Source organism: Calidris pugnax, unplaced genomic scaffold (genome assembly GCF_001431845.1).
Source record: "Calidris pugnax isolate Ruff unplaced genomic scaffold, ASM143184v1 scaffold448, whole genome shotgun sequence".
NCBI lineage: Eukaryota > Metazoa > Chordata > Aves > Charadriiformes > Scolopacidae > Calidris > Calidris pugnax.
The window spans coordinates 449,121-472,559 of NW_015091198.1; the positions used below are offsets into that span (position 1 = coordinate 449,121).

At 43.4% G+C, this 23,439-nt stretch overlaps 1 protein-coding gene across 2 annotated transcripts in view; it reads left to right on the forward strand.

Moving 5' to 3' along the window:
- Positions 1–23,439, forward strand: part of UNC80 (unc-80 homolog, NALCN activator) — a 146,450-nt gene that overhangs the window by 17,329 nt on the left and 105,682 nt on the right. Inside the window, exons 8-18 of one of the 2 annotated variants that reach the window (XM_014959636.1) lie at positions 3,690–3,951; positions 8,952–9,086; positions 9,708–9,930; positions 11,833–11,973; positions 14,378–14,646; positions 15,285–15,653; positions 16,421–16,567; positions 18,521–18,668; positions 20,284–20,432; positions 21,967–22,133; positions 22,832–22,933. In XM_014959636.1, coding sequence (XP_014815122.1) covers positions 3,690–3,951; positions 8,952–9,086; positions 9,708–9,930; positions 11,833–11,973; positions 14,378–14,646; positions 15,285–15,653; positions 16,421–16,567; positions 18,521–18,668; positions 20,284–20,432; positions 21,967–22,133; positions 22,832–22,933 — 2,112 coding nt within the window. The remainder of the gene's footprint in view (positions 1–3,689; positions 3,952–8,951; positions 9,087–9,707; positions 9,931–11,832; positions 11,974–14,377; positions 14,647–15,284; positions 15,654–16,420; positions 16,568–18,520; positions 18,669–20,283; positions 20,433–21,966; positions 22,134–22,831; positions 22,934–23,439) is intronic. The other variant, XM_014959637.1, reaches the window with a different exon arrangement.

Here is a 23,439-nt window from a genome sequence, read left to right on the forward strand (position 1 = left end):
AAAAGTCAGGCTGGTGTGACTCAATGGTGGGAAGTCACAGAAGTCCTTTATCTTGAATCTGCTGTTGCCTGTACACACCGAGGGTGCTGGATGTTTATCTCAAACTCCCAGTTTAACAAATCTCTGTTCTGGGTGATGAACAAGGTGTCGATACTTAATATTTAATACCACCTTCATTGGAAAAATTTCTAGCTGGCTTGGTGGGACAGTTTCTTTGGTCTTTTCTAATATGTCGGTTGCTTATAATTAAAGACACTAACAAATGACATGCAGGTTCAACCCTCTTCAGGCAGCTGATACCTTTTCTGGCTTCCTTCTGATCAAATTTGTGTCTTCTTTCAGTAATACCGCAAAGTAAATGAAGCTGATGAGTGTTTTCAGGGGGTGGAGTTGGGGAGAAGCCTAGCTATATCTTTAGGTCTCTATAGATTTAGGAGTGTCACTTAAACTCCTCCTCAAAATTTTGGTCCTGTTGCTTATCTCTTTTGGGAAATGTCATATCCAAAACACTGCAGTGTTTTAAGAAGTTGCTTCATTACAGAGACAGAAGAAGTGTGGGATGGAATGGGATTCTGGACGTAATGTAGGAACGGCTCTGATTTCTCAAAAAGGGGGTTGATGCAGCCTTTCACTGGTGGAAAGGGCAAAACTGTTCTCTAGGGTTCTGATCCCATCAGGAGGCTTCCCTCAGGATTTTGTGTCAAGGCTGCTGTCAGTTCTGGGTCTTTATTTAATTTGTATTAATGTGAGCCAGTAAAACTGAAGCTGGAGACAGAAGTGCCTTTCTGTGTGTGAACACTACTGCTCAGAGAGCGCCCAGCTATAAAAAAATAAGCAGCCTTTTAAGAAGACAGCATCAGGTGATCAATTTGTCAAGCCGGGTCTGGTGGTTGCTATGGGGATGAAGCTTCAGACAGGCTTTGAAGAGAGCATCATTATGTCTCCTCATTTGCAGGACTCATTGATCAGTTAAAACTGTACAGGGAGCTTTGGTTGCCAAGCAACAGACAACTGGGGAACAAATGTTGTTTACTCTACTTACCAACAGCCGCAGTATTCCTTTGTCCTTGGGCAGGGGTTGAAGGAAGGCTGCCTTTCCACTCTCCCTGCAGTCACAGGCAACCAAGAGCTGATTAGCCAAACACTAGGTTTCCTTCTGTATGAAGCACAGAGTTTAATTTCTGGTGCCTCAGACACTCCTTGAGCAAATGGCTTGTTCCTGTGATCCTGGCTAATTATCCCTGCTCCACTCCGTGAAAATCTCCATTTACGGGCGATACAGTTTAACACTGGAGCAAATAAAGCCACAGCCCTTTATCCTGCTGCTGTCTCGAACACACTGCCTGGGAAATAGACTTTGCAGGAAGGACTTTAATGACAGGTATTTCATAAGGAGAACATGCCTTGCTCCAAGCTGTGTTGTGCCTTGGGTTTGCCTATGTCACATACAGGGGGGCATGAAGGACTATTTAGACTCAGACACTGATCTGGGTCCTACATATGCCTTGCTCCAAGCAAGTGTTGTGCCTCGGGTTTGCCTATGTCACATACAGGGGAGCATGAAGGACTGTTTAGACTCAGACACTGATCTGGGTCCTACAAAGTGACCAAGCAGCAGTGCATCATCCTTTACAATTGCTATTGAGGTGATGGGCTTTATTTTCTTTGCTGGGATGCTTTGAGTATCCCAGATATCTTTATTTTTTACAGGCTGCATCTGTGTGACACAGTCTCAACTGTGACAAAAGCAGCCTTCATGTCAGGTTTATGGAGAAAACTTTATAGTCTGTTTCCATTTATCATTATTTTCTCCCTCCTAATTCAGTTTTTCAGGTTTATATAACAGCTTATTTTGAAATCCTCAAACTTAGAACATTTTTACCTTCACTCCAGCACTAGGGGAGAAGGATTGAATCTATAGGTTGCATACAGTGACATATGCTGACACAGACGGGCTGGTGCCTTCATCGTTGGCCTGTGGGACTGGCAGCAAACCAGCCCCTGCAGGTTTGAGTTCTAGATGCACACATTGCTCCAAGCCCAGCCTTGCCTCCTGCCACCCCGTTTCCAAGAGTGTTCACGTCGTTCCAAGTGGTGTCAACGTTCACTGCAGGCTTCTTTCTCCTTTGCCATTCCTATATCTGCCTTGGATGCACAGGGCAGGTTTGTGGCCCTGGGCAGTGATCCAGCAGAGCAGTATTGCCACTTGTTCCCTAAAGCTTTGCTGGACTGTGGCTTTGAACACCTCTGTTCAGAATATGGTGGTAGCCAGCTGGAGGTGGGGGTGTCCTGCCAGGGCTGTTTGCATGCTGTTTAGCAGAACTGATAATATAAATGGTTTTAAAAAAAAATAAATAGTTGATGTTCGGTCACAACAAAATATTTGTTGTTTGGTGGTTTCCAAATGCCTGAGAATATGATTCATGGAAGTGCTGTTGATTTTTATAGAATCCAAAATCACGGAAGTACTCAGTTCATGGAGGCGTGTTTCTAAGGCACTGAGTGGAAACACTCGAATTGTGTACTTCCACAGGCAAAAAAAAAAAAGTGAAAATAGCTCTCCAGAGTTCCTGCCCCACCCCCAGCATTTCACACCTTCTTTTGCCGTGCGATTCTCATTCCTTTCACTGCTTCTTCTCTGACATACTGTCTCCTAACAGCTAGTGAATGCACCGAGAGTAGGTCAGACCAGTTGTACATGACTGGGAGAGAAGTGGTGTAAAAAACAAATAATAAGAAAGTTGGAGCATTTTATTGCAGTGAGATTGGCTCTGAAAACAGATATGATCCCTTTGAAATCTGAAATCTCTGGCGTTGCATTTCTGAGGCTTAGTACAGACATCTTGCTTTTGTACACTAAGGTCTACAATACTTAGGAAATTCCGTACTAAAACCCATCAGGAAATGACACCAACTGGAAGGCAGGAAAATCATAATGAAGGCTTAAAATGGTCCTTTTCTCTATCACACCTTGGCAAAGAGTGTCCATAACATTAACTTTTACTTGTATAAGAGTCAATTTAATTGGCTTAAAGGGTTAACTAACTTAGTTGCCCTGCGTGCTCCTTCTTAAGTAAGGCCTGGTGTACAAAATGTAAACCATTCCTAAATATATATTACTAGTATCTGAAGAGCAGAGCTCAAGGGTTGTCTTTTTCCAGCTGAACAAATTATTCAGTTAGCACAGGTGCTGGAGTCTTACCTTCAGACCACGGTTTAAGAAAGTAACCCTATCCAAGAAAACACTTAACAAAGCATGGACCCGAGTTCCCTAGGGAGCTGAAAGCTAAATATCCACTTACCTGTCTCCAGCAATTGTTTTCAGTCAGGGCCTTAGTCCCAAAGGGTTGGTGTTGAATGGCCCTGCAAGCTCAAGCAGGCACAGCTGTGTGTACCTCCTGGTGAATTCTGCAGATGGCAGTAGAATCAGAATGGCTTACAGCTCTTGATGACTGGCTAAATTTTAGTCCTCTTAGTAGAGCTTTTGGGTTTTTGTGGTGTGGACCATCATGTATGCTAGTACATAACTGGTTTCCAGCTATCAAAGAAAACTCTACGGTATCAAGAGTGACCCCTTAAGAACTGTTGAACATACAAACTTGACAGGTCATCGAGTGGCTCTTTATTCAGAGAGCTGAAGGACTAAGGAGCCTGATGACTAACGTTTCTACTCTTGCTTTTTGGAACAGGGTGTCCTTGGTGATCCCACCATGCCAGAGGTCTCGCTATGCCACGTACTTCGATGTGGCAGTGCTGCGCTGCCTGCTGCAGCCACACTGGTCTGAGGAGGGCACGCAGTGGTCACTGATGTACTACCTGCAGAGGCTGAGGCATATGCTACAGGAAAAGCCAGAGAAACCACCTGAGCCAGACATCACCCCTTTACCAAGACCTCGCAGCAGCTCCATGGTGGCTGCTGCACCCTCTCTGGTGAATACCCACAAAACTCAGGTGAGCAGTTGTCACCAGTAAGAAAATAGCAAGTTTTCTGGTGATGCTGGGAAGAGGTGGCTGGGCAACCAGTGAAAAGCATAGGTTTGGTGTTGGATAAACTGCCCAGAGGTCAGATACGTGCATCCATTCAGAAAGAGAACCCTGAGAATGATGAGGGTTTTGGAGGCAGAAGCTGATGCATAGAGTCAGGTGACTGCTGAAAGCTTGAGGGTTAATTTGGGATAATTAATCTAGGGTGAACTGTGATAATGTTCTTTTTTTAATGTGAGAACATACTAATGTAGTTGTCAGAAGAAATCAGACTGCTTTTGTGTTACAGTGGAATGCTCAGGACTCACTGAGCTTTGGTGTAACCCCTCAAAAGAGAGAAAAAGGAATTGCAACGCACACTCCAGGCACCTGGAGTTAAACCTGGGTTAAAATACTGGAGCAGACTTTGCAAACAGTGACAGCGAGCAAAAGCCCTCCACGCTGTTACCTCTTCTCCTGCTGTTACTCTGATTGCATAGTTTTTACCTTGGTATTTGTCAACAAAACCTCAGTAGACAAACTGTCCTAATAGGTGTCAAGATTTGCTCCCTGTTTTGCTGGAAAAGGAACTCCTGGCCTTGGTGCAGTAAAGATCTTTGTGTTGGAGGTTAAATGTTTTTTCTTTTGGGTAGCTCACTGTTGTTCCAGGGATAAAAAGGGGATGCTGCTGCATTTCAGTTAATCTCCTTGATTTGTGCTACTTTTAGGTTGTGCATTCTTTTCCTGTCATGTGGGCTTTTAACAGCAAATTCTGGTTTACTACATTGATGGAACTGCCTAACAAAATTTAATACAGATTAAATTAATTTAATTCTATTTTTGCAATCCAATTTCATGACATACCTCAAGTAAAAGGCTCTATTTTTTGTTAATGCTGTCAAATGTCTTTTTTGAGTCAGAGCTCAGAATTTTGGGTGGGTTTTTTTTTTTTCTTTCTAAAATCCTTACTTTCAGTATAGTAGAGCTCTGGCAGTCTTTGACCTGTCATTTTATAAGGGAGAAGGGTGAAATATCTTGTCTCCTCTACAGCCCAGATGCTGATAAGCCAGAAGACAAAAATAAACGATGTAAATATTAGTACTGTGCTTTTAAAATCTCAGGATTTTATAGCCATTTTTAATGATTTTTGTGAGGGCTGGTGGTTACTTGTGGTTTTAAGGGCTCAGCAGCAGCAGTATTGTTTAAACTGTGTTATGCTTTAGTGTAATTTCTATAAAATGTTGCCTGTTTCATCCCTGTAGAAGCTTAACATATCTCCATAAAGGCTAGGTGATATAAATTACTATTCAGTCTAAATCTACCTTTGCAAGGGGATTTTATAGGATTGCTGTGCATGTACAGAAAATCCTCTTTAATATCATCTCCTGGATGGAGAACTGGGAGATAATGCTGTTGATGTGGTCCACTGTTTCCATGCATATACTGTCCCTTTGCCTTTGCTCATAACAGCCAGGTTATTTTGCACATTAATGAGTTTATCTACGAGTGTAACAGAGAGTGCAGCCAGTGGTTCTCAGCATGGTGGCAACATGAATGGGGTTGTCCTCTACAGACACTGTTTTGCACTAACGTTGTGCTGGTTCTTCTCTATACAGTGAAACACTTCTCTCCTTTCACACACTTGGCTATTTCTTGCTTTTCCAGGCTGTTTCTCTTGCAGAAGATTCCTTTCCTCAATTGCTCTTCACTAACATTTTTCTGTTAAACCCATTTGGCAATTCCACTGGGTACTTTCTAGCTGTTAATGTGAGGACTCTGTCCAGGGCGTTCTTCCCTCTAGGGCGAGGTTTGATTGCTTTTGGTAACCTCTGTGTCAGTCCTGTGTATTTTTACTGTACTTCATCAAATTGGAATCCTGTTTAAAAAGGTTTCCAATTTGTTGCACAGAACAGCTGTGATGGAGGAGGTGAAACGGTCTTCCATGCAGCAGAAGTCTCAGCTATTGCCCCCTTCTTTACAACTCTGAGGACTGAAATCTTTGCAATGCACAGACACACCTAGGCTCTGTTTTGTCCCAGACAAATGTAGAACTGCTGTTCTTATAGTCAGACTCTCATCACTCGAGGTTCTCTGCTAGTCAGAGGAGAGAATGCCACCTCCAGAGGGCTAGGATTTGTCATTTCTTTCTATCAACACAAGGGGTTGTATGCTGAGACTTCACCAGCTCATCCAACACAGGGATACGGGTAAAGCCTGCTTTCTTTGTTCTACATCTTAAATTCCTAATGCAATGCCATCAGTTTGGGTTGATCAATAAGTTCTCAAAGATATCAGCACTCTGTGTTTCAGCAGGATAAAGTGGCAGGCAGAAACTGATTAAAGACAAAACCAGCTGCTGCAAATCACATCAGGGACCAGTAGATTTTTCTGGTAAATCCACATTCTTTCTATTGTTGTGCAGTTTAACAGGGTAACTTCCTGCACCTCCCTAAGCCTCAGCAAAACTCTCACACTTATTCTTGTTTTCTGTCTGCCTGAAATCATATTTCAAATATAAGCTTGGGCTAAAGGAGTTGGGATGGAGAGAACATGAAAAAGATGCTCTGTGTATTGCCTGGTAAACTGAGCAGCAAAGCAGAAGAAGATTCAGTGCAGCACTCTTTGTTGCATAGCAAAAGGGATACTGGATGGAGCATAAATAAAATCAATACTAGCTTCCTCTAGAAAGTGGCTTTAGTCTAAACATCTTTCGAACCTGGCAACACGTGCTAAATGAGAACTGCATTGCACCTGTATGCAGTTAATTTGGTATAAGGACAGGTGTAGGAAATTAAACCTTTGGAAGCTCACAAACCTCTATAGTCTCGCACTAACATTGCAGGGGCAAAGAGCCAAAGCTTAAATTAAGCATGAGACCAATGCAGCTGTAGTGCTCACTGCAATGCTGATACACAGCCAAGAGCCTCGAGTGTAATATCTTGTTGAGAGAAGTACTAATGAGCTGGTAGCGATACAGTCATGCAGAATGAAGGCAGTAGAAAACAGAAACAACAAAATCTAGAGTAGCAGACCCAGAACTATTTTGCTTTCTTACCCATCTTGTGCATATCATAATTACCACGTAGCCTACTGCACAGAATAGCCACGTTTTTAACCAGTCTCCAACAGGAGTGCTAGCTTGATTCATCGAAATACATCCTATACCACATTCTACATTTAAGGTGATTCTGTAATTTGGTGCTTGATACCTGCCATAAATGGATTTCAGAACTGGGACTGTATCTTTCTGTGTGTTTGTATGGCTTGTATCACAGTAGGTCCTGACCCTCACTCTGTCTATCTGGTAACCATAAGCCACCTAATAAAACATTGATTCAGTAACTAAAGGACAAAGATAATCAATCTAAAATAAATTTGTACGATGTTTTCCAGCCAGAAGAGGCCAGAGAGCTGTGAAAGCTGAGAACCAAGACACATGAAGTACTTGCTGGCCTCACTATTGAAAGCACCTGGGGTTGAATCCTGCTTTGCTGTCTATTGGGTTTTACAGATGACTCCTCTCCCAAATTTTTAGTCATATATGCAAAATGGTTTAGAAGCATACCTTGACTGAATAAGACTGAAAGCAGCTACAAAGAGGAATCTTTCTGTTGTGGGTCTCCTTCGTTCTTGTGTTGATAAAATAAATGGAAGGATTCAAGGATAGTCTGATTAGTCTGAAAAGTCTCTGAAGAATGTGTGGTCTCCAGTAGCCCAGGAACTGAAACACGGTACCTGGTACTTAAGACTGCAGCTGCAAAGCTGTCACCGACTCCTGCTGGACCTTTATGTGTATAAAACTGCATACTTGTGTATTGCAGACCTCACAATACACAATCTTGCTAGCCAGAATCTAAATCCCCTATACCATAGAAGTCTCTTAATCTGTCGTTGGCATATCTGGATTGAAGGCAAAAAGGTATTTTAACGTGACCCAGTTGTTTAGCACAAGCTTTCTGATGGGGGAGTGAGGGTAAAGAGCATCTCCATTGGAAACAAGCTGATATTTAGGCAGAAGAAAATTATCCTGAGGGAATTTGGTCAGGTCAGCTGCACAAACACCTCGTGAAAAGTGGCATCAGATCTTTAATGAGAACAGATGGCCAGGAGCTGAGCTTATGCCACCTTTTGTAGCAAAGGCTTTCTTTTAGAGCAGGCAGCTGTAAGGTGTGTGGCTCAGTGCAGCAGTGGGGTGGAGTGCCCTCTACTGAACTGTCGGTAAATCAGTCTCAAGGTGTTCACTGTCACGGGACATCCTCTGCTACAGCTATAGGGGCTTTCACAAATATAAACTATGACGAGAACTATGATTGATCTTGGAGCACTGTTATGACAAGTGAAGGATGCTTACTGATGCAGAAGTCGTAGGTTTCTTTAGTGAGTAAATCATTTTTTTACAAATCAAGTCCCTTGAAGGGGAAGTGCTGCTTATTGCAGTTCAGTTCCAAAATACATGTTTAAGGCCATGTGTTATTAAGGCCATATTCTCTTAGACCTTCAATAAAAAGCTTCAAAAAAGCTAGCCATTGTGATTGCTCATAAATGTAAACCAAGGCCTCAAGAAGATCATCAGCTACCCAGAGTCACACCTGGGATCAGAATCAGAGTAGAAGAGAACAGAGTCTTCTGTGCCACCAGACCACACTGACAGCAATGCCTGAGGCTTTCTGGGGCAGTGCAGTGCAATGTGTGGTGGTTTTTTCTGTGGTGACAGAAATGTTAGACAAGATCAATAATTATGGAAGTTTCTGAATTTGGTTTGGTTTTTGTTTGTTCATTTGTTTTTCTTTAAATGTGCGAATAGTGTTTTGTGTAATTAATTGAAGGTCCTTTTTCTCTACAGTCCTCCTATGACAGCTCTTGGAAGTAGCCTCTTTTTCTTTTTTTTTTTTTTTTAAGCTGTATAGCCTCTTTTTCTTTTTTTTTTTTTTTAAGCTGATTATCCTCTATTTCTCCTTGTGCTTACTGTCTTCTATTGGGAACTGCAGGATCTTACAATGAAATGTAATGAGGAAGAAAAATCACTAAGCACAGAGGCATTTTCCAAGGTTTCACTCACCAACTTGCGTAGACCAGCAGTTCCAGATCTCTCCACAGATTTGGGGATGAACATCTTCAAAAAGGTGAGTAGAATAAAATTGTGCTTTAATTTACCTATGATTCAGCACCTCAGTGTCCTGCTGAGTAGCAGCTGAAGGTCTGCTTGGGTTATACATTCATGCCATACATGAGATTGACATCTCTCTTCATTGGAAGTGTCTCTGTGTGTTATTACATATGTTTATGTGTTTTTTATATGCGTATTCCAAACACAATACTGAAATCTTTATAGAAATAACTGTCCCACTGAAACTGCATGAGGGGAGGGTACTCAAACAGTGCTGATTTTTAAGTGCTTCTGCTCACTGCAGTTCCAGCTAATTTGGTGAGTTTTTCTGATGTTTTTATCTCATGAAGAGGTAAAATCCAAGTACCATCCGAGATACTGAGCAGAGTTTTGTGGATTCTACAAGTCTAGCTCAAGGTCTGAGAACGTCATAAAGTGCAAGACTGAATTTCTTTAAATACTCACATGGTCCCAGAGTGCAGATAGTTGCTATCACGGTAAATGGCCAAGATAAAAAGCTCAGAGTGGAAGGTTGCACTTGGGCCACACATCTGTGCTGTCTTTTTCCCCCCAATGGTAGTTTGCCTCGCTTCGAAGCCTCTACCAGCTCTTGTATTTGCTCCTCTTCCTCCTGCAGTTCAAGAGCCGCAAAGAGGACAGGGAGCGTGAGCGCAAAGGGTCAATTCCCTTCCACCACACTGGGAAGAAGCGGCAACGAAGGATGGGGGTGCCCTTCCTCCTCCATGAGGACCATTTGGATGTCTCACCCACTCGCAGCACCTTCTCCTTCGGCAGTTTCTCTGGAATCGGAGAGGACCGGCGTGGCATTGAGAGAGGAGGGTGGCAAACCACCATATTAGGTGAGATATTGCTATCTCTGGCCCAAGTTCCGTGTCATTCCTGTTCTGAACATTCGGGGAGCAACAGAGGCTCTTTATTTCTTCATCCATCCTATTGCCATCTTATGTCCTTGGCTCTGTTTGCAGCATTTCGCTCCTGTTTGTAGAAGTGGCAACTGTGCTGACTGCTGACAGCAGACCTTGAATGACTTATGCTTTAGTTCACTTTTTGTCTGGAAACTACCATCTTTACTGGAATAACAGCTCCTGTAGCAACCTCTAGTCACGTCTGTACCACTTCAATACACTTGCACTGAGTGGCAGCAAGCGTTGCACACCACCACACTGGGAAGAAGCGGCAACGAAGGATGGGGGTGCCCTTCCTCCTCCATGAGGACCATTTGGATGTCTCACCCACTCGCAGCACCTTCTCCTTCGGCAGTTTCTCTGGAATCGGAGAGGACCGGCGTGGCATTGAGAGAGGAGGGTGGCAAACCACCATATTAGGTGAGATATTGCTATCTCTGGCCCACGTTTTGTGTCAGTCCTGTTCTGAACATTTGGGGAGCAACAGAGGCTCTTTATTTCTTTATCCTATTGCCATCTTATGTCCTTGGCTCTGAGTTCCGTGTCATTCCTGTTCTGAACATTCGGGGAGCAACAGAGGCTCTTTATTTCTTCATCCATCCTATTGCCATCTTATGTCCTTGGCTCTGTTTGCAGCATTTCGCTCCTGTTTGTAGAAGTGGCAACTGTGCTGACTGCTGACAGCAGACCTTGAATGACTTATGCTTTAGTTCACTTTTTGTCTGGAAACTACCATCTTTACTGGAATAACAGCTCCTGTAGCAACCTCTAGTCACGTCTGTACCACTTCAATACACTTGCACTGAGTGGCAGCAAGCGTTGCACAACTGCATCTTAAAATAGGTGCAAGGAATGGTTGCATCCTCTTTTTTTAAAAAGAAATCTCCAGAGAGGCAGCCACATGGTCATTGGGAGTATGGCAAAAAACATTCACAGTCTTCCTCAAGTGGATAGGAGATAAATAGAGTATTGTGTCAGATAGTGAGGCTTACACTGTATTGATATTGCAAAGATACAGTGTTTAAATCTCAATATTGGCTCCTTCAAGCATCCAGGTTCACTGAACAGCATCTAGGCATTGTGTCTGTTTCACAAACTTATTCCTAATGTCATAGGTTTTTGTCCTGACACCCTTTCTTGGAGATGATAAGCGGCAAAATGATTGCTTAAGGCAATGCCAGGGTCGTCTTGCTTTCACTGGCTTAGATGGCATCATTTGGTAAGCATGTCCCTCTTTGGAACACAGGACAAGATTCACATGTGTTTTGTCAATGGTTAATAGACAAACACTCCAGATTTCTACAAGAATAGCAAACAGTCTCCAAAACCTCTTTCCCATATCTTCAGTAGCTTGAGAAGTTTGTTAAATTTTGATCTCAGGGGATCCAGATACTTGTCCTGGCTTAACCTACAGTTCTTTCATTCTGATATCTTGGCAAAATCGTATATTTCAGACCTGATGGTGAACAGATCCTTTGCTTTAACACTGCCCATCCTAATATACCTATTTATTTTGGAATAGGGGAGAAAAAAACAAATTCCTATAGCTTACCCCAAAGGCAGTTTTTCAGTGCTGATCAGTCTTATTTCCCTGAACCTGGAGGGTGACAATTTGGGTGTCAGCTAAATCAGTATGTGCTGAGGGGAAGAGCCTTGCAGAGAGTTTGTACATTTCTGTCTTTATGTCAATGAACCTCTGCAGGATATCCCACTATAATGTTTGGTTCTGCTTCTGGAAGGCCTTGACTTCTGCTAACTCCAGTCCTTCGATTTCTAACCTCAGTTACTGTCTTTTGCCTCCAAGCACCCTAAATATCCATTTATTGTTCACCCTAGGAAAGTTTACCAGGCGTGGGAGCTCTGACACGGCCACGGAGATGGAGAGCCTGAGCGCCAGGCATTCACACTCTCATCACACCCTGGTCTCTGATCTGCCTGACCACTCAAACAGCCACGGAGAGAACACAGTCAAGGAAGGTAAATTTAACACATCAGGAATGAAACATTTCACTCTACTCCAAGAAGCTGCGGAACTGTTACTGCTTTCATTGATGAGTATATGACTAATCATTTTTTCCTTTTTTTTTTCCCCTCCCCGCGTCACTTGAGGTTTTTTTTTGTTCTGTGTAGGAAAGTGTTCCAAACCTTTCATGTTTATGTGCTGCACTTTGTCAAAAAAATTGGTAGCCATCAGCAGGGAGAATTCAGAGCTTGGGGTTTTTTCTCCTTACCATAGAAGTTTGGGCAGAAACTTGGTATTATTAACTTTAGTGTTTTCATGGGGAATCATCTGGTATTTAATGCCCTTTCATACTCCCCAGCTTCTGGGTTGTGCTCAGAATCACACTTTTTCTTCACAGTTCCCCAACTTCTGGGTTGTGCTCAGAATCACACTTTTTTCTTAATTCCCCTCATTCCAAACAGAAGCCTGCATTTAAAATTTACTTGATGGGACAGATGGGATCCATCTGTCTTGGAGTCATCTGCAGAAATAGCAATGACAGTGTGACCACAATGGGAGACCCTCTGGTGGGATGAAGTCTGCTCCAGGAGGAGGAGCCTTTCTATTGGCAGGGCAACACCACCTTTATCAAACAACATTAGCCAAGCAGAGGAAAGCTCTCTTCTGTCAGCAGGGCTGTTTGCACCAGAGCACTGTGCTGGCTCTGCCTGAACACAGGGAATTTGTTTACTCCCTCATGCATAGTGCTACTGGCAAAACATGGTCGTAGAAATTGGGCCTTAATTGTGGCAAGTGCAACCCTTAAACCTTGATGAGGGAACAGGATATTACACCCCACGGAGCAGGGCACAGTCTGTCTCTGCACAAGCTGTCAGGCAGCTTACCCAGGAGGCTGCAGATTCACTCACGTGATGTGTGCTGTAGCCGTGGAGTTCTCAAAGATCCATGGATGTAAATGAAGTCTTTAGTCTTCCTTCCCTGCTTCTGTGGGTCCCATCCAGCAGTCAGCCCTGTCAGTGACAATGAAATAAAGATACAACACAGGAAAAGTTACTTTATGTAGGGTTTGGATATGGATTTTTGCTACCCATTTCAAAACAAACTAAGCAAAACCTAAGTGAAACAAAAAATAGCTACCCTTGGATAATCATCAGGAACAAAATGTCCTGATTCAATCTTTATTGTTATCTTCACCATGCAAATTTCAGTGAATGCCATTAAAAAGTCAGACTTGCTAGCAAGTCATCCTGTGATTACAGGTGGCTAATTCCTGCCCTGATCATTGACCAAATTGTAGCCTAGTTCAAGGTATTGTTACCAGCTCTAGAAAATGTCTCCTGTTAAGTAGTGCTACGTCAGTGCTGGCAGGGCTTCATAGGCTATAAGGGAATGTAGTCACCACTCTGACAAGTTATTTGTGTGATATAACCAGTCTATCACTGAGTCAGTGCTTGCAGATTCTTATTAGATGTACATTATTTTATTAATTAGAACACATTAAATAGCCTTAGGTTGAGATCCTTTATTATTCCATTCCCTTATTACTGTACTGTCTGGCAGAAGGTGGTTGAATCAACAGTGTGGGACGCATAGGGTCTTTCTACACTACGGGGTGTATAAACCTACTTACAAGGCACTAAGTGTGGGAAATCATTAGCATCGTGTCCTGGAGTTCAGCATGAGTTGTAAAAACATGGTGAATCCTTGATAAAAATTGGCATTTTGTAGCCAAAATGCTGTCACTCCCTGAGCTAACCAATTTAAAATTAAGCTTGGCTATGTCATGAGGTCCCTCCTCTGAGTACTGGTGAGCTTAGACACCACATTGCCTTTCTCATCATTCAGCTTTGTATTTTGGAGATGGTTTAGACTGTCACAGGACTGTTACGAACATACTGCTCCATTTTTTTCAACTGGTGTGATGAAATATTTCAAACTGGTGTGACTTAGAAAGCTGTTCCAAACTGGTGCTGCTGTTACCTTGCCTTCACTCCTGCATGTCGCTGCAGAGTCCTTCCTCTTTCCCTTGCAGGGGCAGTGTTGTTTTTAAGAACAGGGACTGGACCAATACAGGGAGAAAAGCTAGCCAAAATTTAATCCCACTTTTGGATTAGATTTAGGCTGGCTGGGGTCCCTGATCTACTTACCTGCCCAGTTGACTGAGATCAACTTAAGCTGCCATGGAGCTGTACTGCGAGAGCAAGCTTGGAGTTGTTCTAATTTACACTGGCTTAAAGGAAGAAATGAGTTTATGCTTTCATCCCTGTACCCGTGATAGGAACTAGGAATATGTCTTGTCTTCCATCATTACAGGCTGCATTCAGAGCTACTCCTTTTATGTAAACAACCACAGCCTCAGTTTGCCATTTCATGACTCTAGAGATGGAAATTTACAGGTAGCCATTTTCCTCCCTGCAGTGCGGTCCCAGATCTCCACCATCACTGTGGCCACCTTCAACACTACCCTGGCCTCATTCAATGTGGGCTACGCTGATTTCTTCAGTGAGCACATGAGGAAGCTTTGCAACCAGGTGCCCATCCCTGAGATGCCCCATGAGCCACTGGCGTGTGCCAACCTCCCACGAAGCCTGACAGACTCCTGCATCAATTACAGTTGCTTGGAGGATACGGATCACATTGATGGAACCAACAACTTTGTCCACAAGAACGGCATGCTGGATCTCTCGGTAATTGGCAAGGAATGAGGAAAGCCAGGTCCCTCTTCTGTCAATATAGCTGTACCATTGAGATCAGGGGTTTGATGGGCTTTTCCTCCACCTCTTTATATGACTTCTCTCAGCAGTACATAAAGGTCAGTCAGATACATTTGTGCATATCATAAAACGTCTCCTCTGAGATACTGCAACTCCTATTACTCCTTGCAAGGAGAGCATGTGCATGTGGAATGCACACATCAAATCTCAAGCAGTGTGATTTAATGGCTGTGTTCCTTGGGCATGCACCAAGTTCCCTATAAAATAGTATAAAACTGAATAGCACCTTCCTTCTAATGGCACCTTAAAACTCACCTTTTCTGCATTCCTCTTAATGACTTGACAGCTCCTGGTGCACTTGAAGCAGTGTTCTCAGGCTCACAGATGTCATCTCATGGTTTCCTTTTCTGCCTGACTGTGCCCAGCCTGTGATTCCTTGTCTTACACCTAGACTGTAGGCTCTTGGGGTTGAAGATTGTGTGTACGTCATTCTGAGTTTGTACTGTGCCTGCTGTAATGAGTCTCTGGTCTGTGACTAGAATTTCCAGGCACTACATAGTACTAGGAGAGAAAAGAACTGGGACTTTAAATTTGATGTTTGAATCTCCTAGGTGGTCCTGAAGGCTGTTTACTTGGTCCTGAACCATGACATCAGTTCCCGGATTTGCGATGTGGCCCTGAACATTGTGGAGTGCTTACTTCAGCTTGGTGTGGTGCCCTGTGTGGAGAAGGTTCGGAGGAAGAGTGAGAACAAAGAAAATGAGGCCCCTGAAAAAAGACCAAGTGAAGGATCCTTCCAGCTCAAAGGGGCTGCTTCTGGTGGTTCAGCTTGTGGATTTGGGCCTCCTCCAGTAAGTGGAGCTGGAGATGGAGGAGAAGAAGGAGGTGGTGGAAGTGGTGGAGGAGGTGGAGGTGGAAGTGATGGAGGTGGTGGAGGAGGAGGAGGGCCATACGAGAAGAATGACAAGAAACAAGAAAAGGTTTGTCTTGCTTCCCTTTATACAATTTCTGAATGTAGTGTAAGATCTGTTAAGATTGAATATGGATGTATATGCAACTGCCCTTCTCTTTTCCCTCCTTTTTTTGCACCACAATGAGAAATTAATTTGTTTTGTTCTGGTGCTCACTTGGAGTTCCACCGAAGAAATACGAGAATTCAAGCACTGTACATACTCCAATTAAGCAGCCAAGTTTTTGAGCCTTGCATGGGCATTTTCAATATCTTGTTGAAGTGCCTGAAACCCTCGATCACAATGGTATTTTTTTTCAGGTTTATTATTCATAGCTTATAGGGAAAAACAGAATCCAGTGTGTGAGCAGAGTTTGTTTTCTTTGGTGTCCAGAAATCATAAATTTTTCAGTATTGCTGTGAGAATTGGCCAAGAGATGGTGTTGCTGACCTCCAAAGTTGCAACTCATAGTATCATAATACCTAAGACATTTTATAAAGATGCTCAAGCAGGCTAGCTCTCTGTTTTTTAGAGGAATTTTTTGAAGTGCCGAATGGTGTTCATAGCAGCATGTAGGGGGCTTCACATTTATAGCATGACTTTTTGAGGGGAGATGAAAGGGAGAGGGCTGGTCTCTAAACTTGAAAAAAGATTGGAGTAAAGATTTCAAGAGTAACAACTCAGTAATGGAGTGTCTGAGAGGAGAAAGGGACAGCAATTTGTTAAAAGTAAAATGCTAGCAAAATGCCAATAGTTGTGCCAGGGTTTCACACCGTCTTTCCCTCTGTGACTTTCAGGATGAAGGCCCATCTGTCAGCACCCATAGGCTGGCACTCACAATGCTGATTAAAATTGTGAAGTCCCTGGGTTGTGCCTATGGTTGTGGAGAAGGACACCGAGGGCTCTCCGGAGATCGCCTGAGACACCAGGTATTCCGGGAGAATGTAAGAGAACTAAAGCTCATTAAAGCGTCCCCCTTGTACTTTTGACATCAGCTGCTGAGATTGCTGTCTGACCCCTCTGTAGCTTTCTCTGTTTTGGCAGTAAATGTGTTGCTCTTTGCCCCAGCTCACAGACTGTGTTGCAGCCCAGCCATAGCAGATTTTCAGCTATCGTGTTACCTTCCAGCCCCTGGGGCTTGCTAAGAGAGCACCCGAGTCCCAAGGTGCTTCTGAGCATCCCAGGGACTAAGTTGTCTGGGAAGGAACAAATACATGGGTGCAGATCCCCTCTGTGAGCTGGGGTAAGTAATTTTTCACACTGACAGTACCCCAACAGAGTACACTATTTACAAGAGGTGCAACTGTCTTGAATATATCTGAATCCAGAAGTCTGAGGTGTATTTACGTTCACCTTTCCTAATGGTGATTATGACTGGTTGGTGCTGGGCTGCTCCATCAGCTCTTGATAGTTGGAGTGCACGGTGCTTGCAGGCATGTTAGCGAGCTGCAAAGAAGTAGAAGACACATGCCCTGTTGAAGGGCAGGGTGGATGGTTACTGCTGATTCCTTACATTTTTGGTTCTGCCCATGATGAAGTGATGGAAAGTGCTCAGGATGTAGCCCAGACATTTGACAATCCAGAAGAGTTTGACTTTCTGAGATCAGTTCAATGCCTGTCAAACGGGAGCCTTTCAAAGACTTTCTCCAGCACGTGCCTACTCCTCACCTTATGTACTTGCAGCAGGGAGCATTTTTGATGACTGTAATAAGAATTTACACTGTGCCCATCCACGGTGTGGGTGGGAGCCAGGTGCTTCTCCGTGGCTTTGGTTATCCTGAGCCACTCCAACAGAGCTACAATTTGGTTCTGGGACCTGAGCTAGATGGCTCAGAGGTGGGTTGGCTGCCCTTATATCGTGCACTGTTCCTCTGCTAGCTGGAGGGTACTGAGGAGCCCGCAGCAGTTGCATTAGTTCTGGACACCGTGGGACAAGATGGGTTAAGAGACTCCTAGTGATAACAGTAGGAAGGTTCTACACAAAGCACTGGTTGAAAATATACCGTATTCATCAAATGTCACTTAGGCTTTTACGTTGTGTTGGAGCTGAGCCAGCAAAACATTTAGGCCTATGCATAAAGGGATAGCTCTCTTGGAGCCAAGGTTCTTATCAGACTCATTGAATTGAGGTCTTTACGGAAAGAAATTTTCCTAATACACATCTAAGTCTGCTGCATTTCCTGTCCGTTTGTCTGGCCAAACTGCTTTGCATGCACCATTTGTGTTGACTGCATGGACAATCACATGTCTGAGTTTACTGGAAAGTTAAGCACACTGTTGTAGGTAGCAGGAAAGTTTATGTTTCCCATGTAGCTGATATTTCAGATTCTCTAACTCCAGCCTGCATGGGGTCTCAGTAGGATGGATACTTTTGTGATAAGAAATTGACAATTAATAGCTTTTAAATAAAAGCTAATGTTTTGCATGATACAAATTGGTCACTGGGTACAGGTGCATCAAATGGGTTGGGCCTGAGCCAGAGGCAAAAAATCAGATGCTTGAAGCTTAGAACCTGTTTGACCAAGGCAATAAGCCTTGGCTGAGGTGGTACATTCCTACTTCAGTCATATTCAGTGAGGTTTTACCTTGGGGTTGGGGAGAGGAGTAGAGGCTTGAGACATGGGTGGCAGTGACTTCACCACCACCTCCCAACAGTGGCACCCGTACTGTGCCTCGTTGGTGCCTTCAGCACTGTCTCCTTGTGCTGAACTTCTTGTTTGCTTCAGAGGCAAACCTGTCTACCGTTATAGGACCAGAACCTTCTGGTTACTAGGGGAGGTTACTTTAGAAAGCACAGCAGAGCACTGTCTAAGCAAGAGTGAAAAAATACCCTGCTTTTATTAGCAAAACTCGACCATGTGCTTTGATGTGATGTGATTTGATGGCTCTCGTTGCAGGCTCAGAACTGCCTCACAAAGTTGTACAAACTGGATAAGATGCAGTTCCGGCAGACTATGAGGGATTATGTGAACAGAGATTCTCTCAACAATGTGGTGGATTTCCTGCATGCTTTACTGGGATTCTGCATGGAGCCAGTCACTGACAGTAAGTATAACTGTCATTAGAAACTGTCACTTGAATATTCCTGAACTGTACCATCAGAAAGAAGCCACACCTTTTTCTTTTCCTTTAAAAAAGAAAAAAAAATGTGAATTGCTGTCTTCACAGAATCACAGAATCTTCTAGGTTGGAAGGGACCTTAAAGATCATCTTGTCCAACCGTCAACCTAACTGACAAAAATAGACACCCACACAACAAACAAGAAGCATCACCATCACTAAACCATACCTCCCAGCACTACATCAACCTGTCTTTTGAACACCTCCAGGGATGGTGCCTCAACCACCTCCCTGGGCAGCCTATTCCAATGTCTGAATATGCATTTATATCACAATTCTGTCTTCAGAATATGCAGACTGTATCCTCGGTCAGTGCAGGTCAGGGGAGTTGGAAAACAAGGAATTTGTTCACTACTTCCCATCGTCAGCCAGGTGTTCAGCCATCTCCTGGAAAGCAGGGCTCCATCACACATAACGTTACTTGGGAAGACAAACGTCATAACTCCAAATGTCCTTCCCTTCCTCCTTCTTCCCCCAGCTTTATACGCTGAGCTTGATGTCATATGGTATGGATTATCCCTTTGGTCAGTTGGGATCAGCTGTCCCAACTGTGTCTCCTCCCAACTTCTTGTGCACTCCCAGCCTACTTGCTGGCAGAGGGGCTACATGATGAGCAGAAAACACCTTGACTGCTTGGCAGCAACCAAAACCACCAGTGTGCTGCCAGCCCTATTCTCATCCCAGACCCAAAACACTGCACTACACCAGCTGCTAGAAAGAAAAGTCAGCCCCATCCCAGCCGAAACCATGACAGAGGTGCTATTAGAATGACCAAACATTTGTGCTTGGTCGCTGCATGCAAGAAGAGTTAGAAATGATTGTTCACAGAGTAAGAATAGCTCTGAAGCACTCAGGGAGTCTGACTAGTCTATTAGCCTACTTCTGATCTCAGGCATTTCAGAGAAAGCATCAAAAAATTGTGTCGCAGACTTTTGTAAAGAAGCTGCCCATAGGAAGTTTTCCCAAGCATTCATCAATTATTGACTGGCTCCTGCTTTGAAGCATGGCAGCTTATGCAGCTTTTGAAAGTCTTTACTCTCACCTAATGAAACTGCAATGTTTCTTGTTATTCATATAAATGTATAATTCTTTTTCTGAGAGCTTGGTCTCCTTGTGCACCTTGCAAGAACAGCATTCCTGTAGTTCAGAAGATTTTCTTTTCATGACTGTTGTCACTTTTCAGCTTAATCAAACATCTCTTGTTCTTTAGAACTGTTTAGAAAAAGCTGGAGGTATTGTGAAATTTTATGCCTTATTCTGTACATCTGTAAATGAGAGATATGGATAAAAGGAAGTCAGAGTGGTCCTGATCTTTTCAATCCTTTTTCATATTACAAATCTTCCTGGGAAGATTTCAGCCTTCTTATGTATTTTACCTTTCTCTTTATTTTTGTGGGGTGGGATTGTGAAAACTGAGCATAGGATATTAGGTGGGGACTTGCCTTTGTCTCATGTCTCAATCCTTTTTTACTTGTGTCTTTAAGCCATTTTTTTTAAATCGTTCTTAACAAGGGGGCTTGCTTGTACTTCAATTTCACAGACAAGGCTGGATTTGGGAATAACTTCACCACAGTGGACAACAAGTCTACAGCCCAGAGTGTAGAAGGTATTATAGTGAGTGCCATGTTCAAGTCGTTGATCACTCGCTGTGCTTCCACTACGCATGAGCTCCACAGCCCGGAAAACCTGGTAAGCACTTGATTTCATGTTACCAAAGTTACTTTTTCACTTGGGTGTCACCAGTGAGGCTTTACAGTGAAGAATTCAGTTTAGCCAAATCCCATGAGCGTAGCAAGCTACGCAGTCACAGTTGAAACATGATGTAAATGTGATGCCTTCCTGTTGTGCCTGCCCTGGGTCTTGGGCACTTAGAGTGCACAACTTTTATGATGGCTGAATTCTGTTTTCCTCTCTGTTCAAGCAGTGTCTGTGGGGTTTTTTTTCAAATGGATAGTCTGCAGCAAGAGGTTAATGATCAAGACCGCAGCAAGAGGTTAATGATCAAGACCACAGCCAGAATAAGTCAACTTTCAGCAAAGTGAAAGCCAGTTTACTTGGTTAAGGACATGGCCCACCAGTGGCAGAGTATGCAAGCTACTGAATAGCAATTTTGTAGGTCTTTCCAAGGTTTAGACAAAAGTTCAATTTACCAAACACCTGGAGGAATGTATGGTGCTGCTGGTTGCTGCCTAGTTGCTATCCCCCCAGAGCAGTCGGTCGAATGGATGACATGAACTCGCTTCTTCCAAATCGATGCAGAATCTAGCAGCTAATCTCAAACCACCTCTTTCATTATCAGAAATTAGGATTTTTCATGGAAGCAACCAAGAAGCACTCTTGTGCTCTAGCCCTACTGCAGACATTCTGATAATGAAATCAAATCTTGTGTCCAGTATCTTATGAAAAAGAGCCTTAATCAGTATACACATCCAAGTATTTGTTTGTTGGGCTTTTTGTTGAAGGCTGGCTGTGCTGGGAATTTTCAGAATAATCCGATCCAAGTATTTGTTTGTTTGGGGGCTTTTTGTTGAAGACTGGCTGTGCTGGGAATTTTCAGAATAATCCAAGGTATTTCAGAAAAGTTCACAGGTCAAAAATCAGGTCCTGTAAAATTGTTCCCTCCATCCCCTTGCTCTCAGATATAGAGGTGATTTGTCACATCACAGATGTGTATGAATGTTCAGAACTAAAAAGAGCCTTGAGTGTAGGAGTAGGTTGGCGAATAAGTGAGTCATTCCACTCTCTTCCCATGATGTAAAGCTCTAAAATAATTAAGAAAAATCCCAAGGCACCCGCTGGTTTTGAAACAAAACATGCCATTTTTTTCACCCTACTTTCCCCTCCACCCCTTCATTTAGCTTTTTCATGCCTTTTAAGATTATGGGCTAGATGATAGGATAAAGCAGGCTTGAAGGCATTTTTGCAACTCCCTCACCTTGCAGCTGGCTTAACCTCTGATACCTCTACATCTGCTTTAGCCCATTGCAGAGCATGTTCCATAGGAGTAATGCTCCTCGTTGTCTGCTTCTTCTGAGTGCAGTAAATAGAGTTTCCAGCTTTTGATCCCAGCCAGAAAACACAAACCCTGTACACGGAGAGTATATCAGACAGCAGCTGGAGGAAGTAATGGCTTGCTGAAGTGCCTTAGACACTATTGATTCTCACTGCTTCTTCCCAAACTGCAGACTGAATTCTTTCATTTTCGTGATGTCTTGCTGCTCAGGGCTTGTACTGCGACATCCGACAGCTGGTCCAGTTTATCAAGGAGGCTCATGGGAATGTCTTTCGGAGGGTGGCACTCAGTGCCCTCTTAGACAGTGCTGAGAAGTTAATACCAGGGAAAAAGCCAGAGGAAACAGAGCAAGAGTCGAAACCTTCTGGGAGCAAAAGGTGGGTGTCCAGGAGGGAGAAAGCAAATGACTGACTTGCATATGGCTGTGTGACTACATGCACTAAACACAAATGTAGAAAGTCCAAGGGCTTGTGTGTTTTATCTTGATAGCATATGTCAGTTCCTGATGTACAGAATTGTACTGTGGCAGCAGTCTCCTTTAAAATTTAATGAACCGAGACAGTAAAAGATTTGCAGAAAAAACTTCTAACCCTCTTATACAAGAGGCCTAAGAGAACACTACTGGGAGGAGGAAAGGTTAAGAGAAGTAAGAAGCATAGTATCAGTCCCCAAACACTGTGGGGACATAGCTTTTAATGTGCATCACATCCTTAGTGTTGTTTATCTGACAGGTAAATCCTGATAGGCAAAACAAGTCCCAGAAGAAATCTAATCCTGCCATGCCTCTTTATCAAAAATAAATTTTCTCTGTTTTTTGAGGCTTGTCATATTAAAACGTTGGGAAGAAGGATTAACAAAGATGAAAACTCCTAAAAACCTTGGATTTGGTTCTAAGAGCTGACACCTTTTTCATGAGTGATACATAGAGAAGTAGTAAGTTGCTGAAGAGAGGGTACATACATCTCTAAAGCTGCTTCGTTGCTCAGAAGTGCTGGTTTCCATGTCATGTAGTTATGGGATGACCATGAAATGGGCATCCATTCGCTTTAGCTGATGATTTACCTTGTCTGTATAGATCCGAGGCGGGAAGCGTTGTCATTGACAAAGGCCAGGCATCAGCTGCCCCTGATGAATGCCGGAGTTACATCTCGAGCCGCCCAATGCAGACTCCAGAACAGTAAGTACATACTGAATTGTTTCGTGTGGTGTTTATTGCCAGCAGCTTCCTTCCGGGGGTAGTATAAATGGGCAGGATGGCAAGGGCTTATCTCTTTGGATGGTACAACAAATGCCTTGACTTCAGGAACTGCTGATGACATCCAGGTAATGCCTATTTTCAGTGCTGCCAACTGGATCCAACCTGATTTTGGTGCAGTAGATTTGTCAGTATCGCATTCTACCATAGCCATTAGTAGAGTGTTAATTCCTCAGAGATGTCATCACTGCTTTCTCCATACTTTCTTTGTACTTCTGTGGGATGATTCTATTAGTTTTCAACTTGCAAGTTTTTGCTAAGGGTTATTAATCCTTTACTGCCTCCCAAGAGCCAGCCCATTTCTGACCTATCTTGGCCATGTAGTCTCCAAAGATTGTTGCATGTCCCTTATCAGCACAGGTGCTCCACCAGTTTTCTTAATGAGCAAATTAACCTGCTGTTAGGCACTGTGCGTTTGAAGTATCTAT